The 19,081-nt window shown below is 42.1% G+C and overlaps 1 protein-coding gene across 1 annotated transcript in view; it reads right to left on the minus strand.

The window, feature by feature from the left end:
• Positions 1 to 19,081, minus strand: part of acad11 (acyl-CoA dehydrogenase family, member 11) — a 35,547-nt gene that overhangs the window by 16,068 nt on the left and 398 nt on the right. The window contains exons 2-13 of the mRNA XM_047349553.1: positions 18,945 to 19,044; positions 18,210 to 18,335; positions 17,042 to 17,203; positions 16,782 to 16,946; positions 16,560 to 16,701; positions 16,345 to 16,469; positions 14,657 to 14,763; positions 14,277 to 14,388; positions 13,808 to 13,885; positions 13,533 to 13,671; positions 10,780 to 10,887; positions 8,178 to 8,276 (exon numbers count right to left, since the gene is read on the minus strand). Of these exons, the coding sequence (XP_047205509.1) occupies positions 8,178 to 8,276; positions 10,780 to 10,887; positions 13,533 to 13,671; positions 13,808 to 13,885; positions 14,277 to 14,388; positions 14,657 to 14,763; positions 16,345 to 16,469; positions 16,560 to 16,701; positions 16,782 to 16,946; positions 17,042 to 17,203; positions 18,210 to 18,335; positions 18,945 to 19,044 (1,463 nt within the window). The remainder of the gene's footprint in view (positions 1 to 8,177; positions 8,277 to 10,779; positions 10,888 to 13,532; positions 13,672 to 13,807; positions 13,886 to 14,276; positions 14,389 to 14,656; positions 14,764 to 16,344; positions 16,470 to 16,559; positions 16,702 to 16,781; positions 16,947 to 17,041; positions 17,204 to 18,209; positions 18,336 to 18,944; positions 19,045 to 19,081) is intronic.

Raw genomic sequence — 19,081 nt, forward strand, 5'->3', positions numbered from 1 at the left:
GGCGGGCCACTCCATAGCTTCAATGTCTTCATCTTGCATGAACTGCTGACACACTCCAGCCACGTGAGGTCTAGCATTGTCCTGCATTAGGAGGAACCCAGCACCAGCATATGGTCTCACAAGGGGTCTGAGGATCTCATCTCGGTGCCTAATGGCAGTCAGGCTACCTCTGATGAGCACATGGAGGGCCGTGTGGCCCTTCAAAGAAATGCCACACCATTACTGACCCACTGCCAAACCGGTCATGCTGAAGGATGTTGCAGGCAGCACATCGTTCTCCACGGTGTCTCCAGACTCTGTCACGTCTGTCACATGTGCTCAGTGTGAACCTGCTTTCATCTGTGAAGATCACAGGGTACCAGTGATGAATTTGCCAATCCTGGTGTTCTCTGGCAAATGCCAAGCGTCCTGCACGGTGTTGAACTGTAACCACAACCCCCATTTGTGGACGTCGGGCCCTCATACCATCCTCATGCAGTCAAGTTTTTAACCGTTTGTGCAGACACATGCACATTTGTGGCCTGCTGGAGGTCATTTTGCAGGGCTCTGGCAGTGCTCCTCCTGTTCCTCCTTGCACAAAGGCGGAGGTAGCGGTCCTGCTGCTGGGTTGTTGCCCTCCTACGGCCTCCTCCACATCTCCTGGTGTACTGGCCTGTCTCCTGGTAGCGCCTCCAGGCTCTGGACACTATGCTGACAGACACAGCAAACCTTGCCACAGCTCGCATTGATGTACCATCCTGGATGAGCTGCACTACCTGAGCCACTTGTGTGGGTTGTAGAGTCCGTCTCATGCTACCACGAGTGTGAAAGCAGCACCAACATTCAAAAGTGACCAAAATATCAGCCAGAAAGCATAAATACAGGTCCTTCTCAAAATATTAGCATATTGTGATAAAGTTCATTATTTTCCATAATGTCATGATGAAAATTTAACATTCATATATTTTAGATTCATTGCACACTAACTGAAATATTTCAGGTCTTTTATTGTCTTAATACGGATGATTTTGGCATACAGCTCATGAAAACCCAAAATTCCTATCTCACAAAATTAGCATATTTCATCCAACCAATAAAAGAAAAGTGTTTTTAATACAAAAAACGTCAACCTTCAAATAATCATGTACAGTTATGCACTCAATACTTGGTCGGGAATCCTTTTGCAGAAATGACTGCTTCAATGCGGCGTGGCATGGAGGCAATCAGCCTGTGGCACTGCTGAGGTCTTATGGAGGCCCAGGATGCTTCGATAGCAGCCTTTAGCTCATCCAGAGTGTTGGGTCTTGAGTCTCTCAACGTTCTCTCCACAATATCCCACAGATTCTCTATGAGGTTCAGGTCAGGAGAGTTGGCAGGCCAATTGAGCACAGTGATACCATGGTCAGTAAACCATTTACCAGTGGTTTTGGCACTGTGAGCAGGTGCCAGGTCGTGCTGAAAAATGAAATCTTCATCTCCATAAAGCTTTTCAGCAGATGGAAGCATGAAGTGCTCCAAAATCTCCTGATAGCTAGCTGCATTGACCCTGCCCTTGATAAAACACAGTGGACCAACACCAGCAGCTGACACGCCACCCCAGACCATCACTGACTGTGGGTACTTGACACTGGACTTCTGGCATTTTGGCATTTCCTTCTCCCCAGTCTTCCTCCAGACTCTGGCACCTTGATTTCTGAATGACATGCAGAATTTGCTTTCATCCGAAAAAAGTACTTTGGACCACTGAGCAACAGTCCAGTGCTGCTTTTCTGTAGCCCAGGTCTGGGGAATGCGGCACCTGTAGCCCATTTCCTGCACACGCCTGTGCACGGTGGCTCTGGATGTTTCTACTCCAGACTCAGTCCACTGCTTCCGCAGGTCCCCCAAGGTCTGGAATCGGCCCTTCTCCACAATCTTCCTCAGGATCTGGTCAACTCTTCTCGTTGTGCAGCGTTTTCTGCCACACGTTTTCCTTCCCACAGACTTCCCACTGAGGTGCCTTGATACAGCACTCTGGGAACAGCCTATTCGTTCAGAAATTTCTTTCTATGTCTTACCCTCTTGCTTGAGGGTGTCAATAGTGGCCTTCTGGACAGCAGTCAGGTCGGCAGTCTTACCCATGATTGGGGTTTTGAGTGATGAACCAGGATGGGAGTTTTAAAGGCCCCAGGAATCTTTTGCAGGTGTTTAGAGTTAACTCGTTGATTCAGATGATTAGGTTCATAGCTCGTTTAGAGACCCTTATAATGATATGCTAATTTTGTGAGATAGGAATTTTGGGTTTTCATGAGCTGTATGCCAAAATCATCCGTATTAAGACAATAAAAGACCTGAAATATTTCAGTTAGTGTGCAATGAATCTAAAATATATGAATGTTAAATTTTCATCATGACATTATGGAAAATAATGAACTTTATCACAATATGCTAATATTTTGAGAAGGACCTGTACTGAGAAGTGGTCTGTGGTCCCACCTGCAGAACCATCCTTTATTGATTGTGTCTTGCTAATCGCCAAAGATTTCCCCCTGTTGTTTATTCCATTTGCACAACATCATGTGAAATTGATTGTCAATCAGTGTTGCTTCCTAAGTGGACAGTTTGATTTCACAGAAGTTTGATTTATTTGGATTTATATTGTGTTGTTTAAGTGTTCCCTTTATTTTTTTTGAGCAGTGTACAAAGCTGCTAGTAGTCAAACAGATTTGCAGCCTTGATTGCAGCAAAAGGTGGTTCTACAAAGTATTCAGTCAGGGGGGATAAAAACAAAAGCACACCACACCTCTCAGAATTTTATTTCTAATAAGAAAAGGTGGAAAACTAATATATGTACGTAATTTGCTTCCATGTCATAATTATGCAGCGCTTTGTGTTGATAATACTACATAAAATCCTTAAAATACAAAAAATACATACAAACTAAAACAGGTATTGCTTCCACTTCAGATGTTTCAAGTTTAAAACCAGAAGACAGACGTCAAAAAAACAACATATCTTTAAGAATCGCATGACACTACAGAAACCCATAGTTCTGCTTTTCTGGTGAGCGTTCTAGCCTCATTCCTCCAGAAAAACAAGTTTAGGCAGAAAACTTCACTTTGAAGGAGATAAAATATGGAAAGAAATTCTAGTTTTCCCCCAAGAGCATGGAGATAAGAGCTAGCAAGTCTGGGAGTAATTTGAGTGCATTATCATGCCCATGGGAGAGAATTATATAGCTTCCACACCACAGAGCTGCACTGCCAACCTCTCTGCACCCTTTTATTTAGAAACTATGTCTAAGAGCTTAAGGAGAAAATGGTGAAGGTAAAAACTGATTCTTGATGTGAAACCTGTTGCTTGGAGTAATTCTAATAAGTTCGAGTTTGGGATGGTACTTCTATGGCAAGTGGTGGTGCTGTAAAATGATGAACTAAATAGTTCTTCTGATCATGAAAAGTTTTTGTTTCTCTAATGAAACAGAGATTCCCCACAGTGGCTTCTCCCAGAATCTCCAACAGAATACTGGGACACACCTGGAAAATGTCACGGAGAAACCAGAATAATTTACAGAAAACAATGAGTCGACCACAGTAACACTACCTTGGAAACATGCTCACTTACAACAGCCCTGTCAAGTTTCACTTGTCTTTTTTTTTCCTGCTTAGTCGAGTCAAAGAGATTCAGTTTGGATATTGTGAGTCATAGGGAAATAAAAATAAAAAAACCAACAAAAAAACAATTTCTATTCTTTCAATTACATGCTTCAGAGCAGCAACCACAGGTCGAAGAGAGCAAGAAACCGGCCGTCAGCACACTCACATACTTCGTGCTAACAAGAAGATATATTCATGCTGGTAAATGACCTCCTTACAACGTCACAAGATTCTTTCCATCGCAGGACATTTTACTTCCAAGAAAAGCAGGGAAGGTTGAGTAGGAAGATCTTCAATGCAGATGTGCGACAGACTTAAACTGTAAACTGTGGAATGATGGCAGGTGAAAATTACAATACACAAAAAACAAGTCTGTTCTTCCTGATAATGAGGGAAAAACCCTCAGGTCACACACACGTAAAAAGAAAAGCAAGGATTATCGTTAAAAAAAACCTTCGGTAATTTCTGGATTTTAAACGTCCAAATAGCTTTTTGCAAACTCCACATGTACACTTGTGATGGTAGGACAGAAGGTAATTTTTCTGGCAAGTGAATCGGTTGTTATGGAAACATGGTGCCACTGAGATGCCACTCCTCGTTATATTCTGCAACAGTGAGCTTTGGGGATTTTTCTTTTGTTTACCTCCCTTTACCCATCCTTCTCGCCGTCAGCAGAAGCAAAATAAACGTGGCTTCTCATTTGGCTTTGTTAGCCACAGTTCCAGTTGTTTTAAACGTTAAATCGCTGCTCTGACTGTACATACAGGCAGGTTTAGGCCAGCAGCTACTTTCTGGGAGCAAATTTCTGACTTCCTGATCAACTTTACTGGAATGCAGGGATCCAGAAAAACATTCTGTGGCGGTAAAACTGCTGTGTCGAACTTTTTCAGTTAGGAGCTCACCAGTTTTTCACAGCTCCTTCACCATCACAATATCTCATATTGAAAAGTTTATCAATTTGAATAAACCTTTTACATCTGCTCTGTTTTACATTATAATTGCTTTATATTTAAAACAGTTCAGCCCGAATGGGGCCCCATGTCTCAGTAAGAATACCTGTATAATAAAAGATGAAATAGAAAAATGACTAAGAAGTTAGAAAAGTTGAATAACTTCTAGATTTTTGGAAGACAGTGGCTGTAGTTCCACTGTGGAAAAAATACCCCCACCGATACATCTAAGCAGAAAGTGATGATTTTACTAAAAAAAGCCACAAGAAAAAAACTGCTGCATATGAAATGAAAAACAAAAACATGGCCACCTTATTTCTGTCTGCAGCGCATCGCTCCTGAACCAACCAGCATGTTGGTTTGAGCTTTTTATTTACAAACAGAAAATATCAAGGTTAAGTTCATTTTACTACTTCTATTTATTAAATGAAGTAGATGACAGTCTGCAGCACAAACCCACGATCCATCCAGCGTTGAAGCTGCCATTTTCTCAAGCCAAGAAGTGGCTGCAACAGTTCAAATATGTCATCAGAACGCATATATATGGCTCTTATTGTGAATGTTTAAAGGAAGTTGTGTCTCTTAATGATGTTGACCAAATACCAACGATCGTAAGACTGCTTAAGACAAGCTGACGATGAGCTGAACAGCCAAGACATTTCCGAAGACAGCAAACATCCATGTCAGGAAAGGACATAAAACATTAGCATTACCAGTGCAACCAAGTAAAAATTGAATAAATAAATAAGAAATGGTCACACTACACCGATTATTTTGTTGTATCCATGATCAAACACATCACACTCTGGAGCTCTGGTGGAGGAGACGCTTTTTCTCTGTCTCCCACCCCTCCCATATCTGCCCTGCTTCAGCTCTGTGTCTCGTCTTTGGAGCCTCTTCTTGCATATCTTCCAAATTCTTAGTTATGGATTTTGTCAGCTGGTCTGTCAATGCAATTGATAAAATTTTCTCGAGGAGAAGACAGGGTGAAGGAGAGCCCAACTTGTCCGGACTGGACGTTTTTCTCTGGATACACAATGGACTCCTGGCAGAAGTGGAGGATTGTGTGTTTGTCGATGTCAGTTGAGGATGTGGAAGTTGTGTATATAATTGGATGTTTGATATCAGGATTTCTGCTTTTTACCTGGTTACCTGGCATATCGAGAAATTCGGAGAATGTCAGCAGCTGTTCTGGCAATTGTGAGGCTGCCTGGCATGTGTGATGGGATCTTCAGGGCGATCAACACTCAGACTGAGATGTTACGTGAGCTGAATCACAGACTGGATGTGATCCATACAAAGGATCGCAGGCAGGTTGCGGTTCCTGGACTCAGGGGTGAAATGGGATAAATCTTGGAGAAAGTTGTTTGCTCGGATCTGGCGAAAAACCAGGAATTTGGCTGTTTGGATTCGCCTTTGAGAAGCACCAGCGAGACTCTCAAGGCTGAGAGAAAATTAAGAGTCAGCCTAACCCAAATAATTATTGTTTTTCTGAATCTGGCTCCCCTGCACGGCCTTGATGGCTGGTTATCTTCAACTTCTCCTGGAAGTTATGTAAACATGACGCTCTGGTCCCTCTGCCCCCTCCCTTCCCTGAGGACATCTGTGGACCTGCTCAGAACTTTGTGGCCGGTTGATGAACATTACAACGTACCATCAAGGACAATGGCCTCTGGGACAGTGCTTCATGGACTTACTTGCACACCCTCACTTGCACACACACACATGCTCAAGATAAACATATGCACCCCTAACACCACCTTCACCGTTCCCGGCATGATGTTGTTTTGTAAACTTGTTGCTTCTTTGTGCTGAGGTTTTTTGCAATCTCAAACTGTATTATGCTAAGGATAAAGTGTGAAATAGGATTTTTTCCCTCTACTTACCTAATGTGGCCTCTTTTTTCATCTAACAAGGGCAGCGCCTGTGAGTGGGCAGCAAAGCCTCGGTGACCCGTCCCCCCCTTGTCTTGTGTCATGATGTCTGTTTGGATGGGTTGTACTGGAATTCTAATTTCCCCTCGGAGATCAATAAAGTATCTTTGAATTGAATTGAATTGGAAAGGCATGTTCTGTTGTCTTTCCCATTTTGAAAAGTGGCTGAGAAAATCAGATCTCTTTGTCACCTCCAGGGAAAAAGGAAGCCACATCCATGGCTCCAGCGCATGCTGTAGGTCTTGGCTAGAGGGGGCCAGCAGGACCACGTCATCTGCAAAAAGAAGAGACGAAATCCACTGGTCCCCAAACCAGACCCCCTCCGGCCCTTGGCTGCGTCTAGAAATCCTGTCCATAAAAGTTATGAACAGGACCGGTGACAAGGGGCAGCCCTGCCGGAGTCCAACATGCACCGGGAACAGGTCCGACTTAGTGCCGACAATGCGGACCAAACTCCTGCTCCGCTCGTACAGGGACCGGATGGCCCCTAATAAAGGGCCCCCGATTCCATACTTCTGGAGCACCCCCCACAGGGCATCACGGGGGACACAGTCAAATGCCTTCTCCAGGTCCACAAAACACATGTGAACCGGTTGGACAAACTCCCATGAACCCTCGAGCACCCTGTAGAGGGTATAGAGCTGGTCCAGTGTTCTACGGCTGGGACGAAAACCACACTGCTCCTCCTGAAGCCGAGGTTCGACTATCGGCCAGACTCTCCTCTCCAATACCCTGGCTTAGGCCTTACCAGGGAGTCCTTCTCCATGGCCTCACCGAACTCCTCCCAGGCCCGAGTTTTTGCCTCTGCCACCGCCCGGGCTGCAGCACGATTGGCCTCACGGTACCCGTCAGCCGATAGGACTCCTTCAGCTTGACAGCATCCCATACTGCCGGTGTCCACCACCGGGTTCTGGGATTGCCGCCGCGACAGGCACCGCAGACCTTACGGCCGCAGCTACGGGCAGCAGCATCAACAATAGATGCGGAGAACATGGTCCACTCAGACTCTATGTCTCCAACATTCCCTAGAATCTGGTCAAAGCTCTCCCGGAGGAGGGAATTGAATACATCCCTGGCTGAGGGCTCTGCCAGACATTCCCAGCAGACCCTCACTATGCGCTTGGGCCTGCCAAGTCAGTCCGTTTGTCTGTAACTTTACAAGGACTCACTTCAGAGGTAACATTGACTTTCACTGACACACAGAGATTATGCATTATAGCTGGAATCCATGACCGTATGCCGTGTCAATCTTCTGGCAAACTGAAACCTTATCTGTCACAAAAAAAACCATATTCAACACTTCTCTGCTCATTAAAATGAGTTTACGTTATACAATACATATTGCATGAGTCATCTGCCCGTTTTTATTGCCCATATGCAAATAGTTTGGGTTCATATGCATCTCTTCAGGGCCCTGCTGGCGTAACATCTTGTTTACATCTAAAGCTGTCCCTTTGAGGGACAAACTTTCGGCTGGACAGTAAAATTTGCATGTCTATTATTCTAAAAACATCCCGTTGTTTTACAAGTTTATTCCACTTACAAAATGCCGTTAAACAGGCTGAGTTGCTCCAAATAAATCTACTTGATCAGTTTTATTGCATTTTAAGCTTTCTGAGTGCATTTTGCATGCTGTAGAAGAAAGAAACCTTTTATTAGGACAGCTTTAAAGTACTCACCACTGCTCCACCACTTTTTGCCGTTTATGATGTAGGTGTTTTTGTCCTTGTGGAGACTGCACTCCATGTTGGCCGCATCGCTGGAAGCAACATCAGGCTCTGGTGGTAATAATTTTGAAGAAAATGAGTCAATGAGGCGCCCAGAGGTTTTCCATCAATCCCGTGTCTTTGTTTTGTGCTTAAATTCCAACTTAAACCGCAGTTAGTCATCAATGTAAATAAAACGAAATGCAAAATCCAAAATGTAAACACTTAGCCAGCAAACGATGAGATTCCTGTTCCCATATCATCTAGTGAAAGAATTAACGGCAACCCCCCCCCAAGTAAAACAAAAAACAACTATGTGTGATAGAGAAAAACCGTAGGGATGTTTGCACTCTCTGTAATCACCTCTAGCCACTTCCAGGCGGAGTGGGAAGCACAGGGGTGGAAAACAGAGGGAAATCACTCGATAATGGACGTGTTTGTTGCTGTTGGCAGGTAATGTTCTGAAATGGGTATTTTACAACGTTGGTAGCAGCGGAGAGGAGTCTAACCAGGCTCGCTTCCGACCGCAACCATCCCAGTAATCCATACCAAATATTTCAAAGAGAAGCTGAAGGATTTTTGTAGGAGTGGTTCAGAAAATTGTACTTTCCAACTATTTATGGGTACAGCTGTGAATATCTGTGTTCCCGCCTTGCTTTAGAATGTACGGTGCCTTACAAAAGTATTCATACCCCTTTGAAGCAAACTTTAATATATTTAATTGGGATTTTACCTTGGATAAGGAGAACATAAAATCTTGCCACAGATTTATTAATTGGATTTTGGTGTTCTTTCAGTATTGAACTGCATTAACTTCATCCATCTTTCCATCAACTCTGAGCAGCATTCCCTGTCCCTACTAAAGAAAAATATCCTCACAGCATGACGCTGTCAGTATCAAGTTTCACTGTGGATCATGTCAATTTCAGAGTGATGTGCACCATTATGTTTCTGACAGACTCATTAATTTACATGTAGGCCAAAATGTTTGGATTTGGTCTCATTGGACCAGAGAACTTTCTTCCACCTGAGCTGTGGATCTCTACAGCTCCTATAGTCTTACTTTAAGCTTCTCTAATTAATGCTTTCCTTCCCAAATCCTTCTAAACTCGGTTAAGTTTGCAGTCTGGTATCTACCACTTCACAATAATTGACTACTTTCTGATGATCCACCACATATGATCCCATTAAAATAAATGTAGGTTTATGGCTATGAAGGGAGAAAATGCAGAAAAAGTTGAAAGGATGTGAATACTTTTGCAAGGGAGAGCATGTAACTATAAAAATATGGGTGAAGTTAAAAGAAGATAACTGAACTACGATCTTGAAGTCTTAGAGGGGAAAACCTCCTGAAGACAGACACAAAAATAAAGCTCAGAAACCATCTGTGGTTTCCATTTAGAGGAAAGTCTTCACACTTCACTGCACAAATTCCTCCCTCACACAAAAACTTCATTCTTTTCTGCTACGTTACATTTTAAATCGTCAAAAACATGTGAGACTTAACCCATTTAACTTTTGGGGAAAGACCCGTTACAAGGAGAAGGACACAGATGGGACGAATCTGGAGGTCTCATTCTTTGTTTAAAGCTGTTTTATTCATGGTCAGTGCAGACGTTAGTCCAGAAGACAAGTAGATCAGGTCTTCTGGGAATATTCCTAGAAGTCCTACAATTAAACGCTCTGCTATTTGACCATTTGATAATCTGACATGATCAGGTTTGCTTAAAGGGGAAAAATAAAAATAAATAAATAAAAAGCTACCTCTTATGGGATGATATTTGTTGACTGCCATGATTAGCAGGTAAAACAGGGAGCACTAAGCTAAACCTCTCAGCTTTGATGAGCAGAAATAAGTGAGACTTGAGTCCAAATATTCAGACAGTGGAAACTATAGTTGCAAAAGCAGACGCAGAGCGAGCAGGAGGTTCAATGTTGATGATTAATCCCATGTTGTTTGACATTGCTCTTTAACAGATGTTTTTTTTCTTTTGGCATTAGTGACCTTTATTTTAAAGTAGACAGTCTTGAAATGGGGTGGAGAGAGAGAGAAGATGAGGACTCTGCTAAGGCCTCTGTACATGGGCCGTGCGTTCTACCGCTAACGCCACGAGCTGCGTCCTAACAGCTGGTATTTTTGAAACAGATCCTCAAAGAATGAAAAACAACAAAAAAAAAAAAACACTGAAAGGAAAAGATCCGCTGTTTTGTCTTCTCGGTCACTCGGAATAGATTTGCAAAAAGAATGAGCAATCAAATTAAAATTCGTCTGTAATACATCCTGTCCTCTTGTGATTATGGAAGTTGGAATGCATGATTAATGGTGCCCAAGCAGCCCACCTTAAAACGCACAGCTGGTCATTGTACTTCGCTTTTAATGCACTTGGAGCATCCTTCCCATTTCTTTTTTTTATCATCCATCATAAAGTATTGATTTTGTAAAAAAAAAATAATAATAATTATTTCTTAACATCAGAGTTTTCAGTGTAAGATTTAGCTACTGCAATAAAAAGCCTTTTTTTTTTTTTACATGTCTTTAGCAGGGGTGCCAGTAGGCGACTGATCATAACAGTACCTGTCATACAGAAGCAGGAGCGGATTTCTCCACTGAGAAGAGGCTCCAGCCATTTCTTCTTCTGCTCCCCGGTGCCAAACATATGGAGCACCTCCATGTTTCCTGTGTCTGTGGAGAAAAACCATTACATGCATTACTGGGAAACTTGCTGCTTTAGATTTTCTGCGCAAATTTCTTCCACATGCCAATTCTTGAGGTTTGACTGCTTTAATTAGAGAGGTTTTTTTCTAAACTGAGGCAGGAAAAAACACATTGTACCATGCAAAAGTATTCACACTCCTTGAACTTTTCTACATTTTGTTATTATTAGCATCCATAAATGTCAACGCATTCTATTGAAGGCTTCAGAGGTTTGTTAGAGAACATTAGTGAACACACAGCGTTATGAAGACCAATGAGCACAGCAGGTCAGGGATACAGTTCTGGAGAAGTTTAAAGCAGGGTTGGGCTCTAAAACAATAAAACAGTCTTAGAACAAATTATGGAGTTCTGTCCTACCATCATCTGAAAATGGTTGCCTTCTTGCAAAACAATGTGTGTGATGTAAAACCACCTCAGAACATCACTGAAACATGGTAGTTGCAGCATAAAGCTGCAAAGATGTTTCACTTTTTTTTTTTAACAATGTACAGACCTACATTCAACTGATAGGCTTTTGCAAAACTTAAAATGTGATGCTCACTGACACTCTCGGTCCAATCTGACAGAGCTTGAGCGATTTTGCAGAGAGAACAGGCGTATTTGACAGCCTCTAGATATGCAAGGCAGATAGAGACATACAGGTCCTTCTCAAAATATTAGCATATTGTGATAAAGTTAATTATTTTCCATAATGTCATGATGAAAATTTAACATTAATATATTTTAGATTCATTGCACACTAACTGAAATATTTCAGGTCTTTTATTGTCTTAATATGGATGATTTTGGTATACAGCTCATGAAAACCCAAAATTCCTATCTCACAAAATTAGCATTTCATTAAAAGGGTCTCTAAACGAGCTATGAACCTAATCATCTGAATCAACGAGTTAACTCTAAACACCTGCAAAAGATTCCTGAGGCCTTTAAAACTCCCAGCCTGGTTCATCACTCAAAACCCCAATCATGGGTAAGACTGCCGACCTGACTGCTGTCCAGAAGGCCACTATTGACACCCTCAAGCAAGAGGGTAAGACACAGAAAGACATTTCTGAATGAATAGGCTGTTCCCAGAGTGCTGTATCAAGGCACCTCAGTGGGAAGTCTGTGGGAAGGAAAAAGTGTGGCAGAAAACGCTGCACAACGAGAAGAGGTGACTGGACCCTGAGGAAGATTGTGGAGAAGGGCCGATTCCAGACCTTGGGGGACCTGCGGAAGCAGTGGACTGAGTCTGGAGTAGAAACATCCAGAGCCACGGAGCACAGGCGTGTGCAGGAAATGGGCTACAGGTGCCACATTCCCCAGGTCAAGCCACTTTTGAACCAGAAACAGCGGCAGAAGCGCCTGACCTGGGCTACAGAGAAGCAGCACTGGACTGTTGCTCAGTGGTCCAAAGTACTTTTTTCGGATGAAAGCAAATTCTGCATGTCATTCGGAAATCAAGGTGCCAGAGTCTGGAGGAAGACTGGGGAGAAGGAAATGCCAAAATGCCAGAAGTCCAGTGTCAAGTACCCACAGTCAGTGATGGTCTGGGGTGCCGTGTCAGCTGCTGGTGTTGGTCCACTGTGTTTTATCAAGGGCAGGGTCAATGCAGCTAGCTATCAGGAGATTTTGGAGCACTTCATGCTTCCATCTGCTGAAAAGCTTTATGGAGATGAAGATTTCATTTTTCAGCACGACCTGGCACCTGCTCACAGTGCCAAAACCACTGGTAAATGGTTTACTGACCATGGTATCACTGTGCTCAATTGGCCTGCCAACTCTCCTGACCTGAACCCCATAGAGAATCTGTGGGATATTGTGAAGAGAACGTTGAGAGACTCAAGACCCAACACTCTGGATGAGCTAAAGGCCGCTATCGAAGCATCCTGGGCCTCCATAAGACCTCAGCAGTGCCACAGGCTGATTGCCTCCATGCCACGCCGCATTGAAGCAGTCATTTCTGCAAAAGGATTCCCAACCAAGTATTGAGTGCATAACTGTACATGATTATTTGAAGGTTGACATTTTTTGTATTAAAAACACTTTTCTTTTATTGGTTGGATGAAATATGCTAATTTTGTGAGATAGGAATTTTGGGTTTTCATGAGCTGTATGCCAAAATCATCCGTATTAAGATAATAAAAGACCTGAAATATTTCAGTTAGTGTGCAATTAATCTAAAATATATGAATGTTAAATTTTCATCATGACATTATGGAAAATAATGAACTTTATCACAATATGCTAATATTTTGAGAAGGACCTGTATCTATAGCCTCGTAGCATAACTGTCTAGGTCATATTTGCCAAAAATATGAGTTAGGCAATTTTGCTATGAGGCTAACGATGCAAAAAGACTGGCAGCTCTAGCTGCAGCAAAAAGCAGTTCTACAACTATTCAGGGAGGCTGAACACAAACGAACCTCGCACTTTACAGTTAAAGGGATGAGTTATGTTCAGAAACACAGACTTTTGCAAAAAATTTCCTTTGAACACAAAAAGACCTTCAACAGATCATGAGAGAAGAAAATATAGTTGTGTAACTTCAATGAATAACTGGCATTTATCAGCCCAAGGCCTCCAAGTCAACTCGAAATATGACGTTGTTTAGCTTCTTTTTTTTTTTTTACCTGGAGCCTGGCAGTTAAAGACATCAGGAGCAAAGAGGCAGCGGCCAGTTTGTTCGGCGATGTAGGCATAATCCAACTGAGTGAGTCCACTGACTGCAGGAAGAAACAGGTTCCACAGCCCGGCCTGCTTGGCTTTCACCTGCACTCACAGAGCAACAATAGGCTGAGTTCAAGGAGAGAAAAATAACTCTTTATTGTAACTGAAATGAATACTGTTGTCTGATGAATCAGTGATGACTGATGTTGAACAGAGACTGTATATTCTTCCAGCCTACCTTTAGATCCTCTATTATTTTGGGGGTGTGCCACCTCAGAGGAGACTGAGCGTGTTTAGCGTAGTACTCTGCAACTTCCTGAGGAAATAACCAACAAATACATTAGTATGAAAAGAAAGTGATTCCATCCTGAATTTCTCTCATTAGTGAAAAGAATTGTCATCCAATAAAAAAAGTAAAACACCACTGCATTAAACTGCATTTTGTTGGTTTGTTTTGATGTTCCCAGCTCTTTCACAGTAAAAAAAAAAAGGCAAATCAGTAAAACATCAGCAATATTGAGCTAACAGCGAGGATTCTGCATGCAAAAGAGATCAAAACTATTAACAGACTCATTATTTTCTCCATGTAATTAATTAATCCTCGTTATGTGTATGAACTAGTCTGTCAAATCCTCTCACATCAAAATGAACCATCATACTGAGCAAACAAAATCTCCTCTGTCTCCCTGACCGCTCTTGGCACTGACCTGCTGAGCAGGAAGCACGTATTCTTGCATGAAGTCTTTAACCTGCTGGACCACAGCCTGGCCTTTGGCAGTCTGCAGGAACAGCCTGTCTTTTGTCAGGCCTGCTAGAGGACTGGCAGGAAACACATCGGAAACGCGTGAAACGTTGGCAGGATATGTTAAGATGCAACAGCTGGGTGCCAAATTCCAGCCCTTGCTCACTAAAGTTCAGTCAGCAGGTGGACTCAATCAGTACTCTTGCCTGCAATAACAATAAGTCCTGGTAACAAGTCTTTTAATGCCAGCCATGTGGGGGTTGTTTTTATATTGACTTGATCACATTAAATTGGAAGTTTTTTTTTAAATCAGAGGATTCCATTCATTTCATGTGTGTAACTAACCTGTTGGCAAGTTGGAGGGCAATTTTAGCCAAAGGCTCGACATTCTGGCCAAACTGATCTGCATTAGGGGCGCTGGCATTACCCAGCAGGTAACGAGCATAGATACCCTACAGTGAAAAAAGAAATTATATATGATAAACCAGAGCTGCACAATATATAAATTCACAATTGTCTTTGCAATATCAGTATGTGCAACACGAGGACCGCCTGGATGCAATATGTGGTATAAATACAGGCGATGCATAAAGATAATGCATTTGGTCATTGGGTGGTATCTAGTGGCTGAGCTGCTCAGGCTTATTTAGGGTGGTGGGACATTGTTTAATGGTAAAGAAAGAAAAAGAAAATGTAGGTTGTAAGTAATCAATTCTGTCATTAGTGTTCAGCAATATTGTGCAGCCTTATAATAAACCAATACAATGGGATGCATAATTGTGAAAAGGAAGGAAAATGATACATGGTAGGCACATTTTTACCAACAGAAATCTAAAAAACTTGCCGTGCATTTGCATTCAGCCCCGTTCCTTTATCTGACACCTCGAAATAAAACCCAGCACATGCAACTGCACTCAAAGGTTACCATTTTATATAGTTTGCCTGTGTGAAATTTAATCCCAATATGAATCTGGCTTAAGGCCTCAGAGGCTTGTTAGAGAACATTAGGAGCACCGCTCAATCCATCATCTGAAAATGGAAAGAGTAAGACACAGCTGCAAACCTAACATGATACGACCGTCCACTTAAACCGACCGACGAGGCAATGATAGCAGAAATCAGAGAAGTAGCCAAGAGGCCCATGGTTACTCTGGAGGAGCTGCAGAGATCCACAGATTAGGTGGAATAATCTCTTGATATGATAACTAATAGTTGTGCACACCACATATCTGGTCTTTATGGAAATGTGGCCAGAAGAAAGCTACTGCTGAAATAAAGCCATGAGAACTGATGTTTGAAACAAACCATCTGAGAAAAATTAAAAATAGGTAGAAGAAGGTCTTTTTAAGATGAGACCAAAATAGAACAGAAAAATTAAAGCTGCACATGACCCTAAACCTAGCTGAATACAACATCCCCACATGGGAGCAGCAGCATCATGCTGTGGGAAGACCTTTCTTCATTGGGAACAGAGAAGCTGATCAGAATTGATGGAAGTTGGAAGGAGCTAAATACACAACAATCGCGACAGAAAACCTGTTAGAGGCTGCAAAGGACTTGAGACTGGGACAGAGGTACCCCTTCCAGCAGGAGAAGAACCTTACCCATTCAGCCAGAGCTACAAAGGAATGCTTTAGATGCATGTGTTAGAATGTCCCAGTCAAAGCCCAGCCCTATACCATTGGAGAATCTGTAGCAAGATTTGAAAATTTATGTACCCAGATGCTCTTCTTCCAATTTTAATGAGTTTAAGCTATTTTGCAAAGCAGAATTGGAAACACTGTATGCCTCTACAAAGAAACCCCAAAAGACTTGGGTATGTTGCAGCTTTAATGGCAGTGAAAAGTGGTCCTAAAAAGTATCGACTCAGAGGAGCTGAATACAAATGCATATAACACGTTTTAGATTTTTAAAAATTTAGAAAGCCATGTATCCTTTTTCTTTAATTCAGTAGTAGACATAATTTATACCAATACATGTTTCTCCCATCACAGGGACTAATGTGTTTGCAAAGCTGGATGTGGTGAAAAAACCTGAGCAATTGAAGCCATTTTAAAGAGAGACAGAGCCAAGTAGAAATTCAGCTGCGGAAAAGAAGCAGAATGGATCCCCCGACAATGGCAGTAAATGGAGATCAGGTCACCAGCTGCTGGAATGCCTGCACAGAGAAGAACCAACATAACATGGAAAATTGTTAACCAATGTTTTACTCAATATGACAAGCCTTTTAATTTGACGTTGGCATTACCTTGTATTCCTTTTAGGCTGCCTATGGAGCTTGTAATGTTGAGATCCGCGGGCCAGTAGAGAGGCATGAGGAAGTAGGCCAGGTCTGCTAGAGGGTTCCCAGTGGTGGAGAGCTCCCAGTCCAACAATGCGATCACACGGGCCTTATTAAATAAAGTATAGTCCGTGAAGCAATTGCTGAAAAATGCCGCCCTGTGGTCAGAATAACTCTTGGAAATCTTACCTCAGTTGGGTGGAATATCAAGTTATCAATCCGGTAATCTCCGTGGACGAGCGTGACCTCATCATCTTTATCTGGTAAGTTGCTCATCAACCAATCAGAGAGCTTATTCATAGCCGGAATGTCTCTATGGGCTGATGCGGTGTACTGCTTCGTCCAGGTGGACACCTGTGGAGATGAAGCCACATGTTTTGTTTTTACTAAATCTAATTACATGCATACAGATTTAATAAAGCGTAGTGAGTGCAAAATATTGTTCTAACTTGTCTCTTGCAGTATCCCGGCCCTCTTCCAAACCCTTCAAGCTTTAGTGATGATAAATCCAGTGAATGCAGCTTTGCTAGAATTTCCACTGCAGCAGCATACACAGCAGTTCTTTCAGCTGGACTCATTCCAGGGAGCTGAAAATCCCTGAAGATGCGGCCCTGCTCAACATAAAACATGCAAAAACCACAGATATAAAGAAAAAAAGAAATGAGCATGTTGCTGTGTAGTACATAAGATGTCTTGCAAAAGTATTCATACCCCTCAAATCTATTCACATCTGGTTACATCTCAACTAAACACTTTGATGTATTTTAGTGGGATTCTACCTGTTAAACCAACGCAAAGTAGTGCTTAATAGTAAAGTAAAAAAGCTGAAAAAGTATCCCCACAGCATTATATTGCCACCACCTTGTTTTACCTTGGTGAATGTGTGTTCAAGGGGATACGAAGTGGCAAGTTTCCAACCACACAGCGTTTTTGCATTTTAGCCCAAAAAGTTATTTTTCCAACCTAACCCAACCAGATCACCCTCTTTCACATGTTTGCTGTGTCCTCTTCTTAGGTTGCTGCAAACATGACTTCTTATGGCTTTTTGCAAACAATGGCTTTCTTCTTGCCACTCCTCCATAAAGGTCATATTTCTAGCATGCAGTTGTGGATTTCTGCAGCTCCTTCTGCGTTACCACAGGCTTCTTGGCTGCTTCTTAGATTAATGTTAGGTTCTCTTGTTGTTTTCAGATGTGATGAAAGGTGCTCCATAAGATGTTCACAGTGGGATTCTGTCATACAACCTTACCCTGCTTTAAACTTCTCCACAGCTTTATCCCTGGCCTGTCTGCCATGTTCTGTGGTATACATGATGGTGTTTTGTTCCCTAATGTTCTCTAGCTAACTTCAGAGACCTTCACAAAAAGAGTTCCATTTATACGCAGAGTAAATTACACAGCTGGATTTTATTTAGGGGTATTGGACGAAAGAGGACTGAGCACAAATCCAGTGCATTACTTCATACTGATCTAACAAATAAAACTCCACTAAAATACAATGAAACATAACAAAATGTTGAATAAGAGTAACGCTTATGAATACTTTTGAATAGGACTGTACAGAACAGATAAAATAAATGTATATGTTGTTGTACACTGCATATTATAACACTCTTACCTTCACATGTTCCATCAAGTAGAACTCTGTTCCTATTACTTCAACATCTGTACAGTACAAAAGAGGCTGAGGGACGGGAAAACCAGCAGAGAAAAGAGCCATCTGGACCCGGTATTCTCTATCCACCTGGACGTTGTCAGAGCACAGGTGAGCACCACTGAACGCATGAACTTTGAGCGTTCCATGCAGGACTAGTCTCTCAGTCCACATTTGGACTGTTCACACAATATAGGAGTGTCTTGGGGGTTGACACACCAGATGAAGATTTGCCACAACCACTAATTGATGTGACAATCTTTGCCAATGACCTGATGGCTGTTAAGAGATATGTTGGCTAAATATCAGCCAACATATCTCTTCATTGATTGGAAAAAACATCCCAAGATAGAAATAAATGACTGTCATTATGCAAGGTCCTGTGCAAGAACTGTTACTGAGAAAATAGACATATTTCTTCTAGAAGAAACAATTTTTAGTATAAAGTGTTTAGAGTTATGCACAAAAGTAAATTATTTCACTTAAAAACAAGCAACTGTATACGTAAAACATAAAAAAACTGAATAAAAATAATTGATTCTCATCATTGTTTCAATACTCTATGACTGAAATAGGCTTGCATTGCTGCCCCCTGCTGGAAAAGGGGCAGAACCACATCCAGCAGAGTTGGTCAATTTCTCTGCAACGTTGTACTTGTGTTTAAAATCTTGAAGCATTGTTGTATGTGTGAAAGCTCACCTTGTGAGCCCCTGGCAACAGCTCACCGGGGGGCTTCTTCCTGAGAACATAACTGATTGAAGATGTCTGGATCAGGAAGGTCGGGTTAGACTGACCAGCACTGCAAAGATAACAGCAGGATATCGTTAGCATTGTTA

The sequence above is a fragment of the Girardinichthys multiradiatus genome, chromosome 21 (assembly GCF_021462225.1).
Source record: "Girardinichthys multiradiatus isolate DD_20200921_A chromosome 21, DD_fGirMul_XY1, whole genome shotgun sequence".
Lineage (NCBI taxonomy): Eukaryota > Metazoa > Chordata > Actinopteri > Cyprinodontiformes > Goodeidae > Girardinichthys > Girardinichthys multiradiatus.